The sequence below is a fragment of the Oncorhynchus masou genome, chromosome 23 (genome assembly GCF_036934945.1).
Source record: "Oncorhynchus masou masou isolate Uvic2021 chromosome 23, UVic_Omas_1.1, whole genome shotgun sequence".
Lineage (NCBI taxonomy): Eukaryota > Metazoa > Chordata > Actinopteri > Salmoniformes > Salmonidae > Oncorhynchus > Oncorhynchus masou.
This window is the reverse complement of record NC_088234.1, coordinates 51,767,108-51,786,512: the sequence shown is the minus strand read 5'-3', so window position 1 is coordinate 51,786,512 and position 19,405 is coordinate 51,767,108. Positions and strand designations below refer to the sequence as shown.

Sequence of the window (19,405 nt, the reverse complement as noted above, 5' to 3'; positions counted from 1 at the left end):
GCTAATAGTGTTTTATACGATATAGTCTCTTTACACAGTGTGTGATCTAAATGTCCCTGTGCTTTGTGCTCTCGAGTTAACAGATAAGGGCTTCCCATTACCGCATAGTCTTCAGTTGACTGGCAATGACCATTGTAAGGCAAAATTACTTACCTTAAAAAGTGGAATTGGAATACAGAGGCACGTACGCAGGTTCTGACCTCTATCTCTCTGCTGGTCTTATTTCTCATCCTTATTCAAATGACAAAGAGACTGAAGACATGTCTGCTACCTGAATGTGCATTGCCGAGTGAGGCAAATCACTTTAACAAACAGCTGAATAGATTTATTATGGTATACTTTTTTAGGTGCACAGGCGTCAAAATTAATCACACGTTCCTTGTCTTGTTTATATAGAAACAGTTGCTTGTCACAAAAATATAAACAGAAAGAAGTATCACTGCTCTGATTGCAAGATATTCAACTTTAAGAATGACACAGAAAATCGTTTACAGTCACAAACTGTACAATAGTTGTTTTACCAGAGGTGGAGGGGCGGGGAAATGCAATAACACCATATAGTGGATATATTCTGTTTATATACATTTTAGTAAAGTGTAAAAAACATAGACAGAAAGCAAGATGGGATATTTTAGTTTTCTCTATAGAACAGATTATTTGAAGGTTACACTTTTATCATAATCGGATTACAAGAAACATCTATCGAAAGTGGAGGGCTAATATGAACACAGAAAAACAAAAAGCAGAGAAAAGGGAGGGAGGGGAGAGAAGGAGAGAAAGTCAATGAGAGAGGAGAGAAAGGAGGGAGGAGAGAAAGTCAATGAGAGAGGAGAGAAAGGAGGGAGGAGAGAAGGAGAGAAAGTCAATGAGAGAGGAGAGAAAGTGTGAGAGAGATAGGAGAGATGAGAGAGGGGGAGTGAGAGAAAGAAATAGAGAGAGAGAGAGTGGCCCGGCATGCTGACCTGACCAGACGGTGTTTAGTTAGCTACGTCAGCTAGTTTTTACTCAGCAGGCTCTTCAGGCTTCTCTCCACCGCCTCGTCCAGCTCTTCCTCCAACTCCTCCTTTTTGGACATGGCTAATTTGGACTGGTAGTCACGCACAATCTGGTCTATGTAAGGAGCACTTTGTGTTCCGTGCAGCATGAGGGTCCACTCCTTCAGGACACCCCTCTGTGGCTCGTTTCCCTGGAAGCCCACCTCCAGGACCCAGGTCCCGCGGGGGTCCTCTCCCCAGGTTTGGGTAGTCATGAAGGGCCACTTGTCGAAGCCCACCTTGGCATCGTCGTCCCGGGGCCGGCGGCTTAGTAGGATGGACTTGGTGCCCATGGGGGAGGTCATGTTGATGTTGAGGTCACCACGGCGACTGCCATTGACGGTGATCACGGCCTGAACATGCTCCAGGTAGCGAACAAAGTTGTCCTTCCCCTGGCAGGAGTCAGTGGAGATGGCCAGGATCAGCTTGTCACCCGACTGGATCTTACTGCAGGGAGAGAGGGTGGGAGGAGTAAGGAGAGAGAAATATTAGGAAGGTGAAGGCAGAAGAAGAGTCAAGAGAGACCCAAAGGGAAATAAGAAAGTGATAAAAGTAGGACAATGATAAGGGACAACAGAAAGAGAGATGGAAAGAGGGATTAACAAGACTCGTGAAAGGGAGACAGAAGACGAAAGTTTGGAAAGGGAGGGTCAGAGAATGAGAGAAACACCAGAAAATGGAGAAAGGAAAAACAGGACAGAAATAAATAAAAAGGAAGATGTAGGTAGCAAAAAAACAGGCTAATATAAAAATGTATTAAGGAAGAGAGAGGAGAGAGAGAGAGAGAGAGGAGAGAGAGAGAGAGAGAGAGAGAGAGAGAGGAGAGAGAGAGAGAGAGAGAGAGAGAGAGAGGAGAGAGAGAGAGAGAGAGAGAGAGAGAGAGGAGAGAGAGAGGAGAGGAGAGAGAGAGAGAGAGAGAGAGAGAGAGAGAGAGAGAGAGAGAGAGAGAGAGAGAAAAATAGCAATATTATCAGTATTCTGGTCAGCTCCTTGAGCAGGCTGGTGTCCCTGTATCTAATTCAATCTGAGATTTAGCCTGGGGATGCAGAGTATTTACCATAGCCCAGTCGGTCTAGTTCTGTCTACGCCTCCACCCTCAAATATCCTGCTATTACCTGACCTAGTTAGCATGGACCCAGTAAATCCTGCTCCCGCACGGCAACACAACAATGACAAAAACAACGCTTTCTTTGCCATTAAATTATTAGAATAAACCGAAGCGTGCAGGCTTTTTGGTTAGACTTAGACTAATATCTTACCTTCCTGCGACCACTATCTTAGCTGCCAATCTTTATTAGAGATTGAGATTCACTTGATACATCAAAATAAAGCATTTATACGTCATTTTTATGTAATTGTATGAACTTAAATACTATAGCTAGTACCTGAAATAACGCATGCATTTCAAAATGCTTTGAGGATGTTTGTCTCAAGGACACATCACTGTTTGTGTCCAAGAAAATACCATCGACAACACCATTACCCTTGCCCAGAGAGACCAGCTGAAAAATACACCAATATTCTAGCCCTTTTTGAATAAGCAAGAACTGTTTAAAAATGTTAATAACTAGTGTTGAATATTGAATGGAGGAGAATGAGAAAGTGTGTAGCACAGTAGAACTCCATGGAGTCGCCCTGAGGCCAGCCACAGGCACTAGGACCACCCTAGAAAGAGCAATACTATGACAGAGCCTGTCTCCTATTGCCTACCATGTAGTTCTAACAGATATTAATAAATGGATGGATAAACAATCTAGGTCCATTTCAGAAATCTGCCAGTCATCTTCATGATATGTAATTCAGAATAAAATGTCATGTCATGAAAGCTCATGCCATTTATTCTTACTATGCTATGTAATGTTTAGGATTAAAAAAGAGTTGTGGTTTATTTTCCTTTCAAATATTGAACTTGCATCCTACTATTGAACTTGTATTTCAAAAGGAACATACATTAAACAAGAAAAGGACAGAATAACATTTACATAAACTAAATGTCACTCTTTTCAACATTTCTTTTCTCCATCTTGCCCAAAGCAACAGGCTCTACTACACAATCACGCCCACAGTATTTCACTGTTCACTCCAGGATTGCAAGGGCCGACAGTAGCTAGCAAACTAGCCAACGTTAGCTTGGGTGCTTGACTGCCGTTGTAAGGCCAGAACGCTCAAATAAACCCTACTCCTCGGCCCGAACGTCCAGTGTGGGCTCCGAGAGCGAAACGGTCTGAATTTACAAACGGACAATCTGACAACACTGAATTTATGAGTGTGCCATATTTCTATTCCATCCTAAAGGAAACCCAGAGGGTTTTTTATTTTTCATGGAATAGAAACACCATAATATTAATCAAATTAAGTAAGTACCAGTCAAACGTTTGGACACACCTACTCATTCCAGGATTTGTATATATTTTTACTATTTCCTACATTGTAGAATAATAGTGAAGACATCACAACTATGAAATAACACCGGTCTCCCGCGTGCCCCGCATTCTGTAGTACAGACATGGCCTGCTCTCCCTTATGTAAGGAATTAGGCACTTTCCCATGTTTACCACAGTGTGTATTGTAGACTGCACAGTAGCCTAATAAACAAATAAGAACATGTTGTTAATAAATAATGATATACAAATACTCTTTAAAAATACAGATGTTGATTTAGTTATGGATCCATAAAAAATTACTATGGGAATAAATATCACTGATTTGCAGAAATATTGGAACAAAGCTGTCTAATGAAGGAAAACAATTTAAAATCCTCCAATCCTGTAGCCTACTCCCGACCGTCACATTGTGCAGCGCCATATTTTCCATTCCATCCTAACGGAAACCCTAGAGGGTTTCATTTTTTGTTTTTCTTTGAATAGAAACACCATAATATTAATCAAATGAATTAAGCCAAATTTCTTAAAATCAATCCCATGTACTATGTTAGTACAACAAAAGGTTTTAAATTCTCTGGTAATGCCAATACGGAATAAAATCAAATGCTTCTCAAAGATGCCCTCTGGTGGTCAAAATAGCAGTAACAGAAAAAATGGCTGAAAATCAAATGACGTGCCACAGAATGCTGCGGCAGCACGCAAGGTCTGCCGCAACTTTTAAAGGAGGAACCACTATAGCAACCCAAAGTCATATTGGACCACCTAAGAATTATATTATCTTCCTTCCTATTCAACTCATGGCAGAGAGCTGGTGCAGGGAGATTGCCTTGTCCAGATTGAGGGTCCCAAGCCAAAGACCTTAGGAGCAGGGATGTTCTGTTGCTATTCTCTGGTTCAGAGGCACACACAGGAACCCTGCTGACTCCTTTCTTTGTGGTGAGGCGGTGAGGGTGTTAAGAGCTCACTCGGGCAGGGGTGGACCACTGGGTAGCTGGAGAGATGGGGAAGCTGAGCTGAGGAGAGGACGATGGGGGTAAAGTGGACCTAATGGCATTATTAGAGTCAGGGGCCAAATCTCTGGCCCATTACAGCTCTCTCAGATTAGCACAGCACACAAGAGAGAAGGACAGAGAGAGAGAGAGAGAGAGAGAGAGAGAGAGAGAGAGAAGGGAGGGGGGAAGAGAAAGAGAAAGAAAGAAGGAGAGAGGTATGTTCTGGGAAGCACATTGGTTAGAATATTATCCTGAGCAGAGAGGTGTGCTGAGGTCTGATGGTGAGGTGGTTATATTAGTGATAATTTAGTGGGTCAATGGGATTCAGTACATTACACTGTCATGTGGTTTCATTGAAAACCAGAAGTAGTCTGTTACGGCTCTGACCTAGAGTTAACTTCTTTGGGACTGGGGGGCAGTATTGAGTAGCTTGGTTACAAAGGTGCCCAGAGTAAACTGCCTGCTACTCAGGCCCGATAGCTAGAATATGCATATAATTAGGATTTGGATAGAAAACACTGAAGTTTCTAACCCTGTTTGAATGATGTCTGTGAGTATAACAGAACTCATATGGCAGGCAAAAACCTGAGAAAAATCCAAACCGGAAGTGGGAAATCTGAGGTTTGTAGTTTCTCCAAGTCATTGCCTATCGAATATACAGTGTCTATGGGGTCATATTGCACTTCCTAATGCTTCCACTAGATGTCAACAGTCTTTAGAACCTTGTTTGAGGCTTCTACTATGAAGTAGGAGAGAATGAGAGCTGTTTCAACCAGGTGTCTGGCAGAAGGCCATGAGCTGATCACGCGCGTGCCCGTGAGAGGTAGCTGTGTTCCATTGCATTTCTAAAGACAAAGGAATTCTCCGGTTGGAACGTTATTGAAGATTTATGTTAAAAACATCCTAAAGATTGATTCTACATGTTTCCATGAACTGTAATATAATTTTTTGACATTTCGTCTGAACAAGTGATCACGCATTATGCATTTGGATTACTGCGCTACACGCGCAAACAAAAAGGAGGTATTTGGACATAAATTATGGACTTTATCGAACAAAACAAACATTTATTGTGGAACTGGGATTCCTGGGAGTGCATTCCGATCAAGATCATCAAAGGTAAGTGAATATTTACAACGCTATTTCTGACTTTTCTGACACCTCTCCTTTGGAAAATGGCTGGATGTTTTTCTGTGACTAGCGCTGACCTAACATAACCGCAGGGTGTGCTTGCGCCGTAAAGCCATTTTGAAATCTGACACAGCGGTTGTATTAAGGAGAAGTGTATCTATATTTCCATGCATAACACTTGTATCTTTTATCAATGTTATTATGAGTATTTCTGTAATTTGATATGGCACTCTGCACTTTCACCGGATGTTTGTTTGAGACAATGCATTTCTGATCATAACACACCAAATTCAAATTAGTTTTTTGGACATAAAGATTAACTTTATAGAACAAAACACACATTTATTGTGTAACATGAAGTCCTGTGAGTGCCATTTGATGAAGATCATCAAAGGTTAGTGATTAATTTAATCGCTATTTCTGATTTTTGTGAACCCTCTCCTTGGCTGGAAAATGGCTGTATGGTTTTCTGTGACTAGGTGCTGACCTAACATAATAATTTGGTGTACTTTTGCTGTAAAGCCTATTTGAAATCGGACACTGTGGCTGGATTTGCAAGAAGTTTATCTTTAAAATGGTGTAAAATACTTGTATGTTTGAGCAATTTTAATTATGTGATTTCTGTTGTTTTGAATTTGTCGCCCTGCAATTCCACTGGCTGTTGGCGAGGTGGGATGCTACCGTCCCACATATCCCAGAGAAGTTAATGAGTTTTAACAGTGAATTAGTTGAGAGCTTTTCTTATTTTCTGATAATTCATATGATAGATTATCAACAATACCTTCAAAACTGTTGATAGATAGATGTTATCATAGATAATAATAAATACATTATATGTGTAGATTCATACATGTTTTGTATTCCAATATACCTTTACAATAGAAATACAAATTAATTGAAAGTTAATGTTTAAGGCCACTATGTAATATGTAGATGCTTTGATGTAACTGTATCCTGTAGATCCATAACCCATAATACATTTCAGCCAGGTGGCCCAGCTGGGAAGTTAATGAGTCGAACTGTGAACCTCATTGGTGGCCTCTGTCTGCCACCAAAATGTCACCGGATCACATCACATCCTGAGACAGGAGGGATATTGCATTCTGCACTGATATGACAGTATCTATCATTGAAAAGCAGAATGTGTGTATGTGTGTGTGTCTGTCTGTGCACGTGTGTGCACGAGTACATAATATTTGTTGCTCTGTGTGTGTCTGGGCTCATGAATGTGTGCAGAAATCAATTTGTTGCCAAAATGATTTTCCTGAACAGCAGGTGCAGCAATCTCATCAGATAATGTATGAGAATAACGACTCCCTATGGTCATAAACCCCATCACTAGTGCTTCCCACACCTCATCACAGCAACGTCACACTTCCTCACTTCCTCGTTGTCTCCATGCTGCTGTGCTGTTTGATGCGTCTTGGTTACCTGCAAACTTTTAGTTTTTTACATTTTTTATAAACGTTTAATCCAAACTCTGCATTTAACACATTTGCCAACTTTTTGTTTTTTCCTCGCTTCACTTTTTTCATTCAACTTTTTCACCTGAACACTTTAGTACCTGGATACCAACAATCAAACCAGGCAACCAAGAGCTCCAATCATATAACGCTTTCTATATAACTATTTCCAGCATGTGAATTTGACTACAATTGTTGGCCAGGACATGCTGTAATTGTATGTTTTGTGTTCCCCACGACTATAGACACTGGGGACACGCCCAACACGGCTGTGAGAGGCTACACCAAACGCTACCACGCAGCCGGACCGGTGCGTAGCAAGGAACAGCCGGCGTCCTACCACTGACAACCGACGTAGCATCACCTGGCCCCCTGCGCTTCTCTCTCGCTCTTCACATTCAACGAGAAACCGACAACAACATAGTTGTGCGAGGCACAATGAAGCGTTGGTATGAGACAGGTATTATAGCGAAGCCGGGAAAAGTTTGTTCCCTTTGATTGTTGCCGTTTAGCAGTGAAAACTCCTTTGAATCTGCTGGGGGCCCATGTGCTATTAAGTGTATAATCTGCGACATGTTCGTAGTTGTCACGGGTAAAATGTATTGAACTTGATGCAGCTAAAGAAAGGATTATTACTCTTCATGAAAAAATCAAACATTTAACCAAGCACCTTGAACTGAATAAGGATTCTATGAGACTATCGGCATCTTTAAATGCTTCCAATCAAAACATCCAAGAGGATCATAATGGGACCATCCTAGACTATGATCAATTTCCCACACTGCACCCCTCTACTAACTTGAACCAGAAAACGACTGCTCATTGTTTGACTCCAGGTGAGCGTAGATGGATGCGTGTCGAAACCAGAAAGAAGTAGAATAATCGTTCTCGGCGTGCCTGCCTTCTTACCCAGCATCCGGACTTAAGACTTTCAAATCGCTTAGAGCCCCTGTACCAGCTGTCTTCTGCCGTGGACTTAGATGCTCGATGGCTGTGGATGCCCTTCCAGCAACCTCCCCCTGTCCTAGTCAATCAATTGTCTGGGCACAGCCTGGTGCAACTTGACCCCCCTCCGCTAGATTGTGCTTTCTTGATGCCTTTGGCTGTTGTGGCCTGCACGCAGCTGGCGTCTCAGCAGCTCTCTTCTCAGGGGCGTTCTGTGACTCTGGCCTCGCAATCTGCTTCGAGACACGTTAGAGGCCGGATAATTCTGCCAATTGTGATTGGAGTTTAACTGTGAGGCATATATCTGTACTTGGGGCAAATACTTGGTGTTTTCCTGGGGGAAAAGTTCAGGATATCACCAGGTTGCTTGCCGAGACTGTGCGTCAGTGACCCGGGACTGATACAGTCATGGTTCATGTGGGGTTGAATGACATTATGAAGGGCAGCTCAGAACAGCTGAAGATGGATTTAAAATAATTGATTGGGCTACTCCTTGACACCAACAAGATGACGCCGATAGAGATGGTAGCTTTGCTTCAAGTCCTTAGGTAACTGTGCAGCATTTTGTTTTTTGTATGTATTATTTCTTACATTGTTAGCCCATAAAACCTTAAGTGTTATTACATACAGCCGGGATTAATTATTGGATATCAGAGAGATGTCAACTTTGCCAGCACAACCAGTACTACAACCATGAATACGACTTTCCCAAAGCGGATCCTTTTCCTGCGCCTCCCAGGGCATTTGAACTGATTCCAGAGGCCGACCCAAAACAACGCCGTCGAAGGAGGAGAGGATGAGCGGATGAGCGTACACCACCCACAGCTTCCGAGTATATTACACGCTAATGTCCAGTCCCTAGTTAACAAAGTCAACAAAATTAGGGCAAGAGTTGCTTTCCAAAGACATACCCGAGATTGTAACATACTCGGTTTCACGGAGACATGGCTAGCTGGGAACAGGCTGTCAGAGTCCGTTCACCAACGGGATTTTCAGTGCATCGCGCTGGAACAAACATCTCTCTGGTAAGAAGAAGGGTGGGGGTATATGTTTCATGATTAATGACTCATGGTGTAATTGTAGCAACATACAAGAACTCAAGTCCTTTGTTCACCTGACCTAGAATTCCTCACAATCAAATGCTGACAGTATTATCTCCCAAGAGAACTCTCCTCGGTTATCGTCACAGCCGTGTATTTCCCCCGCAAGCAGATGCCAAGACGGCCATCAAGTAACTTCACTGGACGTTATGCAAACTGGAAACCATATATCCTAAGGCTGCATTTATTGTAGCTGGGGATTTTATTAACGAAACTAATATGAGAACAAGGCTACCTAAATTCTATCAGCATATTGATTGCAGTACATGAGCAAGTAACACACTCGACCACTGCTACTCCAAATTCCGCGATGCATACAAGGCCCTTCCCTGCCCTCCTTTTGGCAAATCTGACCATGACTCCTTCTTGTTGCTCCCCTCCTATAGGCAGAAACTAAAACAGGAAGTGCCCGTGCTTAGGTATATCCAATGCTGGTCTGACCATTCGGATTCCACCCTTCAAGATTGCTTTGATCACGTGGACGGGGATATGTTCCAGGTAGCCTCAGACAATAATATTGACATATACGCTGACTCTGTGAGCGAGTTTATTAGGAAGTGTATAGGAGGTGTTGTACCCACTGTGACTATTAAAACCTTCCCTAACCAGAAATGTGGATTGATGGCAGCATTTGCGCAAAACTGAAAGCAAGTACCACTGCATTTAATCATGTCAAGGCAACTGGAAACATGAATGAATACAAACATTGTAGTTATTCCCTCCGGAAGGCAATCAAGCAAGGAAAGCGTCAGTATAGAGACAAAGTGGAGTCTCAAATCAACGGCTCAAACATGAGACGTATGTGGCAGAGTCTACAGACAATCATGGATTACAAAAAGAAAATCAGCCCCGTTGCGGACATCGTCGACACCTAGCATCAAAGTAGCTTGGTCACGAAAATCAGAAAAGCAATAATATGAATCGCTTACCTTTGATGATCTTCGGATGTTTTCACTCATGAGAATCCCAGTTAAACAATAAATGTTCCCTTTGTTCCATAAAGATTATTTTTATATCCAAAATACCTTTTGGCGCGATGTGTTCAGAAATCCGCGGTCACGACAACGCAGACGAAAATTCCAAATAGTATCCGTAATGTCCACAGAAAAATGTCAAATGTTTTTTATAATCAATCCTCAGATTGTTTTTAAAATATGTAATTGATAAAACACTGCTCAAAAAAATAAAGGGAACACTTAAACAACACAATGTAACTCCAAGTCAATCACACTTCTGTGAAATCAAACTGTCCACTTAGGAAGCAACACTGATTGACAATAAATATCACATCCTGTTGTGCAAATGGAATAGACCACAGGTGGAAATTATAGGCAATTAGCAAGACACCCCCAATAAAGGAGTGGTTCTGCAGGTGGTGACCACAGACCACTTCTCAGTTCCTATGCTTCCTGGCTGATGTTTTGGTCACTTTTGAATGCTGGCGGTGCTTTCACTCTAGTGGTAGCATGAGACGGAGTCTACAACCCACACAAGTGGTTCAGGTAGTGCAGCTCATCCAGGATGGGACATCAATGCGAGCTGTGGCAAGAAGGTTTGTTGTGTCTGTCAGCGTAGTGTCCAGAGCATGGAGGCACTACCAGGAGACAGGCCAGTACATCAGGAGACGTGGAGGAGGCCGTAGGAGGGAAACAACCCAGCAGCAGGACCACTACCTCCGCCTTTGTGCAAGGAGGACCAGGAGGAGCACTGCCAGAGCCCTGCAAAATGACCTCCAGCAGGCCACAAATGTGCATGTGTCTGCTCAAACGGTCAGAAACAGACTCCATGAGGGTGGTATGAGGGCCCGACGTCCACAGGTGGGGGTTGTGCTTACAGCCCAACACCGTGCAGGATGTTTGGCATTTGCCAGAGAACACCAAGATTGGCAAATTCGCCACTGGTGCCCTGTGTTCTTCACAGATGAAAGCAGGTTCACACTGAGCACGTGACAGACATGACAGAGTCTGGAGACGCCGTGGAGAACGTTCTGCTGCCTGCAACATCCTCCAGCATGACCGGTTTGGCGGTGAGTCAGTCATGGTGTGGGGTGGCATTTCTTTGGGGGGCCGCACAGCCCTCCATGTGCTCGCCAGAGGTAGCCTGACTGCCATTAGGTACCGAGATGAGATCCTCAGACCCCTTGTGAGACCATATGCTGGTGCGGTTGGCCCTGGGTTCCTCCTAATGCAAGACAATGCTAGACCTCATGTGGCTGGAGTGTGTCAGCAGTTCCTGCAAGAGGAAGGCATTGTTGCTATGGACTGGCCCGCCCGTTCCCCAGACCTGAATCCAATTGAGCACATCTGGGACATCATGTCTCGCTCCATCCACCAACGCCACGTTGCACCACAGACTGTCCAGGAGTTGGCGGATGCTTTAGTCCAGGTCTGGGAGGAGGTCCCTCAGGAGACCATCCGCCACCTCATCAGGAGCATTCCCAGGCATTGTAGGGAGGTCATAAAGGCACGTGGAGGCCACACACACTACTGAACCTCATTTTGACTTGTTTTAACCTCTAATGACTCCCCATCCCGAATGAGGGAGCGTAATCATCGACTGACACTAATTAGCATAACGCAACGGACATAAATATTCCTAGAAAATATTCCTATTCATGAAAATCACAAGTGAAATATATTTAGACACAGTTTAGCCTTTTGTTAATCACCCTGTCATCTCAGAGCTTTAAAAACATGAGGCACTTCCGGATTGGGTTTTTCTCAGGCTTTCGCCTGCAATATCAGTTATGTTATACTCACAGACAATATTTTTACAGTTTTGGAAACTTTAGAGTGTTTTCTAACCTAAGCTGTCAAATATATGCATATTCTAGCATCTTGTCCTGACAAAATATCCCATTCACTACGGGAACGTTATTTTTCCAAAAATGAAAATACTGCCCCCGAGTCACAAAATGTTTTAAGGACATTACATCAAAGTTGGATCAGCCTGTAGTGTGGTTTTCCACTTTAATTTTGAGTGTGACTCCAAATCCAGACCTCCATGGGTTGATAAATTTGATTTCCATTGATCATTTTTGTGTGATTTTGTTGTCAGCACATTCAACTATGTAAAGAAAAAAGTATGTAATAAGAATATTTCATTCATTCAGATCTAGGATGTGTTATTTTAGTGTTCCCTTTATTTTTTTGAGCAGTGTATATCAACCGGCACTGTCTCTTTTTCAGTAGGAGAGGGAGAGTCAATGGCTGACCCACTGTGTTGCGCAAGCAAAACTTATACGAACACCCAGCTATACACTACGCGATGTTATCTTTCTCGCTCATTTTTCCAAATAAAAGCCTGAAACTATGTCTAAAGACTGTTGACACCTTGAGGAAGTGATAGGAAAAGGAATCTGGTTGATATCCCTTTAAATGGAGCAAAGGCAGGCTATGGAACATGGGGCTTTCAAAATAGAAGGCACTTTCTGGTTTGATTTTCCTCAGGTTTTTGCCGGCAATATCAGTTCTGTTATACTCACAGACAATATTTTGACAGTTTTGGAAACTTTAGAGTGTTTCTATCCTAATCCATTGATTATATACATATTCTAGTTTTTGGGTCTGAGAAATAGGCCGGTTTACTTTAGGAACGTTATTTTTCCAAACATAAAAATAGTGCCTCTAGCTGAAAGAGGTTATTAAACGTGTTAACCCCACAAGGCTGTCGGCTCAGACGGCATCCCTAGCCGCGTCCTCAGAGCATGCGCAGACCAGCTGGCTGGAGTGTGTATGGACATATTCAATCAATTCCTATCCCAGTCTGCTGTCCCCACATGCTTCAAGATGGTCACCATTGTTCCTGTTCCCAAGAAAGCAAAGGTAGCTGAACAAAATGACTATTGCCCCGTACAACTCACTTCTGGCATGAAGTGCTATTAGAGACTAGCCAAGGATCATATCACCTCCACTAACACCCTAGACCCACTCCAATTTGCTTACCACCCTAATAGGTCCACAGATAACGAAATCGCCATCACACTGCACACTGCCCTATCCCATCTGGACAAGAGGAATACCCATGTAAGAATGCTGTTCATAGACTACAGCTCAGCATTCAACACCATAGTACCCTCCAAACTTATCATTAAGCTTGAGACCCTGGGTCTCGACCCCGCCCTGTGCAACAGGGTCCTGGACTTCCGGACGGGCCGCCCCCAGGTGGTGAAGGTAGGAAACAACATCTCCACTCCCCTGATCCTCAACACTGGGGCACCACAAGGTTGCATTCTCAGCCCTCTCCTGTACTCCCTGTTCACGACTGCATGGCCATTTACGCCTCCAACTCAATCATCAAGTTTGCAGATGACACTACAGTGGTAGGCTGATTACCAACAATAACGAGACAGCCAACAGGGAGGAGGTGAGGGCACTCGGAGTGTGGTAACAGGAAAATAACCTCTCACTCAATGTCAGAAAAACAAAAGAGATGATCGTGGACTTCAGGAAACAGCAAAGGGAGCACCCCCCTATCCACATCGACGGGACAACAGTGGATAAGGTGGAGAGTTTTAAGTTCCTCGGAGTACATATAGGCAAACTAAAATGGTCCACGCACACAGACAGTGTGGTGAAGAAGGCGCATCAGCTTCTATCTCAAGGCCATCAGATTGCTAAACAGCCACCACTAGCACAGAGAGGTGTCTGCCTACCTACAGACTTGATATCATCGGCCACTTTAATAAATAAATACATATCTCGATTACTCATCTCATATGTATATACTGTATACTGTATCCTTCATCATCTATTCTTTACTATCTATTGCATTTAGCCGCTCTGTCACTGCTCATCCATATATTTAATGCTTATATATTCTCATCCCATTCCTTTACTAGATTGTGTATATTAGGTTTTGTTGTGGAATTTGTTAGATATTACCTGTTAGGTACTGCTGCACTGCCGGATCTACAGTAGAAGTATTGCGCTACACTCGCAATAGCATCTGCTAATCATGTGTATGTGGCCAATAAAATTTGATTTGATTTGACAAACACACCATAATATCTGTCCCTCTGCCCTCCCTAAATCGTGTCAATGAATGGTTCAAAATGGTTTTAGCCCTCCATAACTGGCTACGAGACAATTGCAGCTCTGTGGGTGTAACATTTAATGAACCTTTTGATAACTTCTGTAAACAAAGCTTGTATTATAAGGAGGATGGGATCTACCCAGATCATTTGGGTTCCTGGATCTTTTCACAACATTATAAGGCTGCGGTGAGACAATGACTTATCAATGACCCAAGTCCAGATAATTGAATCCCTACCATTGTGTCGCTGAGTTATCATAATGCTTCAGCAAATGTACATTATCCTAGGGACGTTGGAAGACACAATGTAAGTAACCTAATTTATGCCCCTCTTACTGCCCTGAATGCCTCTGCAGTATGCAGTAATCCTATGTCTATGAACCAGAGTTATACTGTTAGCACTGAGGTGGTGTGGGCTAGCAGGAAGTCCACTGTGTGCAGCTCACCCTGCACTAACATAAATAACCTGAGCATGTCTACCTCTGCTAAGCTTCCCAGTAAAGCAAGAAAAACAATCAATAATCCCAGAGGTGTTACAAATAGCACACGTTAACATATGTAGCTTAAGAAACAAGGTTTGTGAAATCAATAATTTGCTAGAAACAGATGACATTCATATTCTGACAATCTCTGAAACTCACTTAGATAATACCTTTGCTGATACAGTGGTAGCAATACATGTTTATAAGATCTACAGGAAGTATAGAAATGCCAAAGGTGGAGGTGTGACTGTTTATATTCAGAACCACATTCCTGTAAAGCTTAGAGAGGATATCATGTTAAATACTGTTTAAGTAATATGGCTACATGTTCATCTGCCTCACATAAAGCCCATTCTGATGGGAAGCTACTATATACCACCAAGTGCTAACAGTCAGTATCTGGATACCATTTGTGAAATGATTGATAATGTATGTGATATTTTCTGAGTGATTTAAATATTGACTGGCTTTCATCAGGCTGTCCCCTCAAGAGAAAGTTCCAAACTGTAACTAGTGCCTGCAACCTGTTTCAGGTTATCAATCAACCTACCAGGGTAGTTGCAAACAGCACATGAATGAAATCATCAACATGTATTGATCACAAGGCTGCATCTGATATAGTGTATAAGAGGTCATACAATAAGTTTTGTAGTGATTCCTATGTTGTTGATGTAAATCATATTTGTTGGTCCGTGGTGTGTAATGAGGAGTAACCAGATGCTGCACTTGAAACATTTATGAAATTGCTTATTCCAGTTACTAATAAGCATGCACCCATGTCTGGCTGTACAAACGATTGGCAAACGTACTGCAAATTGAGAAATCATGTGAATAAACTGAATAAAAAGAAGAAGAAACTAAACTATGAAAGATAAATGACATAAGAAAGCTAAATGACAAAGAATGAAAAATTACATTTTGGGCAAAAAGTCCATCTCTGCCCTACCATTAATTTAATCATATGGCTCATTCATCACAAAACCCACTGATATTGGCAACTACTTTGGTGTTGGAGGGCCAGTAGGAGTCACTCTTTCCTCTGGTCTAAAAAAATATCCCAATGCCCCATTGATTGGGGACACTGCCCTGTGTAGGGTGCCGTCTTTCAGATGGGACATTAAACGGGTGTCCTGGCTCTCTGAGGTCATTAAAGATCGTAAGAGTAGGGGTATTAACCCCGGTGTCCTGGCTAAATTTCCAATCTGGCCCTCAAACCATCACGGTCACCTAATAATCCCCAGTTTACAAATGGCTCATTCATCCCCCTCCTCTCCCCTGTAACTATTTCCAAGGTCATTGCTGCAAATGAGAACGTGTTCCCAGTCAACTTACCTGGTAAAATAACGGATAAATAAAATGTAAAAATATACTTTCATGATTTTTTCATTAGCAAGATTAGCATATTTAGGCATGGCATGCCAGCAAAAAACACTGACACTACATATCCAAGTATATCTGACCAAATTATGAAAGACAAGCATTGTATTTTTAAAAGTAAGTGTGGAAGAAGTGAAAAAATGATTGTTGTTGGTGTCACCAATGAAAAGCCACCGGGGTCTGACAACTTGGATGGAAATTACTGAAAATAATAGCGGACGATATTGCCATTGCTATATCTTCAATTTAAGTCTACTAGAAAGTGTGTGCTCTCAGGCGTGGAGGGAAGTAAAAGTTATTTCCGTACCTAAGAATAGTAAATCCCCTTTAATGGCTTAAATAGACAACCAATAGGCAACCCTTAGTAAACTTTTGAAAAAAATTGTGTTTGACCAGAAACAATGCTATTTTGCAGTAAACAAGTTGACAACAAACTTTCAGAATGTTTACAGGGAAGGACATTCAACAAGCACAGCACAGCACTTACACAAATGACTAATGATTGGCTGTGAGAAATTGACGATAAATGGATTGTGGGGGCTGTTTAGTTAGACTTCAGAGTGGCTTTTGACATTATCGATCATCTCATCGTCTGTTGCTGGAAAAACATATTTGATAAAGCTTTACACCCCCTGCTATGTAACCTGTCTAACAGAACACGGAGGGTGTTCTTTAAGGAAATCCTCTCCAACAAAATCTCGGTAGAATCAGGAATTCCCTGTCTAGGCCCCTTACTTTTTTCAGTCTATACTAATCTTTGAGTAAAGCCTGTGTGTCTATGTATGCGGATGATTCAACACTATACACATCAGCTACTACAGCCGACTGAAATTACTGCAACACTTAACAAAGAGCTGCAGTTCCTTTCAGAATGCGTGGCAAGGAATGAGTTAGTCTTAACCTTTCAGTGTGGGTTAGAAATATCTCTAACCGTAGCTCCTGCTTGAGTTTTTTCATGCACATGATGTTAGAATGCTCTCACTGTTCCAAAATGTGATCGTTACGCAATAGGACAGTTACCCGTGCTGCCCTCAAACCAAGGCACGCTGCCTGCTAATTATCAATAGGCTATGTTTCAATTAGTCAATTAAACATTATTTTCTAACAAGTTTTATTTTAGAACAACAGTTTGAATTGAGGTGCCTCCTCGTTAATTCGCATAAGACCTAGCCCATTTCAATCTTGCGGACAATTTATGCTTGAGGCACTACTGAGCAGACAAACTTCTCTCTTCAACAAGAGCACAAGCACTACCCTAGTGTTTCCCCAGATCAAGTCTGAAGAAATTGCAGATCTCTAGTCAGAACAGGCCTTGCACAAACTTTTTCCCCCAGCACATTTTCTGACTGGTGCCCGCATTGCCTTCATGGTTGTTTGTCTTACAAAATGGACTTTGGACATGTGTGCGTTCCTATCAAAGTAAGTGGCTTATTTTCAGTATAGCGTGTTGTCATTTCTGCTGTAGCACACCGTACGTATGTATGGATCATAATTTATTTATTCTTTTATTAACATTTTCAAGTACTAATGACAAATCATGCATTCCGATTCTTGAAGAGATTGTAATGGACACATATGATGTGTGTAAAATACTTGAATGCTGTACTGATTATGATGAGCTAATGCTAAGCTATTTGCCGGCTATTTGTGGTGCCATGTTTCTTGACATCATACAACGCATTCTCTTGACTGACTTATGGGATAGTTCACTTGACTGCCTTATGGAGCTTTCAAGACAACTGTGAAATGGGAAAAATACTAGGTAAAATCATGACGTCAATGATCTTCAGGTCGAAAATTCGGAGCTTTAGAAAGAGGCCCGAGCTCCCCAGTTTGAATTCCAAGTTGGATGACCATTCAAAATGCTTTTTCCTAGTCGGAGCTCATTTTTTCCAGAGTTCCCAGTTGTAACTTTGGTACCTTAGGGTTGCCAGCTCAGACGTTTATTTTTATTTAGCGTATAAACGTATTGTGTTTGCCCCCCGTTTATTGATAAATCCCCAATCATAGTAATATTTCCTGCATCATATCCCCCCACGATATCTTCCCCCATTTCTACCCCCCAAGGACTTGAAACCCCCCCCCACCAAATTAAATTAACCCCCACCACAAATCGCCCTAAAATGGTTTCATCCCTGTTTTGTTTCACGCATTGCTTAGGCTAGACAGTACGCTTGTATTTGATGTGATGATCTGTGAGGTGAAAACCTTTTATTTGCTTTGTGATTTTATAACAAGTACATTGACGATTTGTAATATGCTGAAAGTGGTTAAACTAAGTTCATATTTTTCAGGCAATGAGCACAGCCATCTTTGACTTTGTTTATTTACGTCTTATAGTGAATGGCATTCTGGGATTAGGGAGTTTTCGCTTGTCAAATGGAAACAAACATGGCTGCCTTCATAAAGAATTTAGCTGCTGTTAGCTTAGCTGACACATGTTTATTTTCTAAACAACATTATATTAGTATCTTGTGCTTACCAGAGATGTGGTACATTGTAAACAAGTCGAGCTGTTAGATCGCTAACTTATATTTAGTTTTTTTGTCAGCGCAACCTGCTATTTAGACTGGTTTATGGAATGAGTTTGGCTGTGGATGTGTTCTGTGTGATGCTTGGATAATGAAGTTCGCATTTATCTTTTACAATAAAAGGTCAAATTGAGGAATAAAGTTTAAGACCTTTATTTTCCATCAGTACAAAAAATATTCAGATGCTGTTCAGACAACAACGTTGTTCAGACGCGTTTGTTGTGTCATACGTTCTGTTGCTACTGTTCCAATCACATATTTGAGATCGTACGCTGCAGGGACCACTCAACAACGATCACAAATACGTGATTGTACGCATCAAATGGTTAAATATTTCTAAAACTAAAAGCACTGTATCATTCGCTAAACTCTAAACTTCAACTAAATATTGTAATGAATAATGTGGAAATTGAGCAAGTTGAGAAGAATAAACTGCTTGGTGTAACCCTGGATTATAAACTGTCATGGTCAAAACATATTGACACAACAGTAGCTAGGATGGGGAGGAGTCATGTCTATAATAAAGCGCTGCTCTGCATTCTTAACAGCACTATCAACAAGGCAGGTCCTACAGGTCCTAGTTTTGTCGCACCTAGGCTACTGTTCAGTCATGTGGTCAGGTGTCACAAAGAGGGACTCAGAACAGGGCAGCACGGCTGGCCCTTGGAGGTACACAGAGAGCTAACATTAATAATATGCATGAATATTATGTCAATATCATCCTGCCTCAAAGTAGAATCCATCACTACTTGAATACACCGATCTGTCTGTTTGAACTACTGGCATACAGCTCGGACACCCATACATACCCCACAAGACATGCCACCAGAGGTCTCTTCACAGTCCCCAAGTCCCCAGAACAGACTATTGGAGGTGCACAGTAACTAGATAGATCCATGACTACATGGGACTCTATTCCACATCAAGTAACA

The 19,405-nt window shown here is 42.1% G+C and overlaps 1 protein-coding gene across 2 annotated transcripts in view; it reads right to left on the bottom strand.

Annotated features, from left to right (window-relative positions):
- Window positions 1-310: 310 nt before the first annotated feature.
- pcsk2 (proprotein convertase subtilisin/kexin type 2) overlaps window positions 311-19,405 on the bottom strand; it is an 82,922-nt gene continuing 63,827 nt past the window's right edge. For both annotated transcript variants that reach the window (XM_064932476.1, XM_064932477.1), the window contains exon 12: window positions 311-1,481. In XM_064932476.1, the coding sequence (XP_064788548.1) occupies window positions 995-1,481 (487 nt within the window). In that variant the 3' untranslated portion in view covers window positions 311-994. The remainder of the gene's footprint in view (window positions 1,482-19,405) is intronic.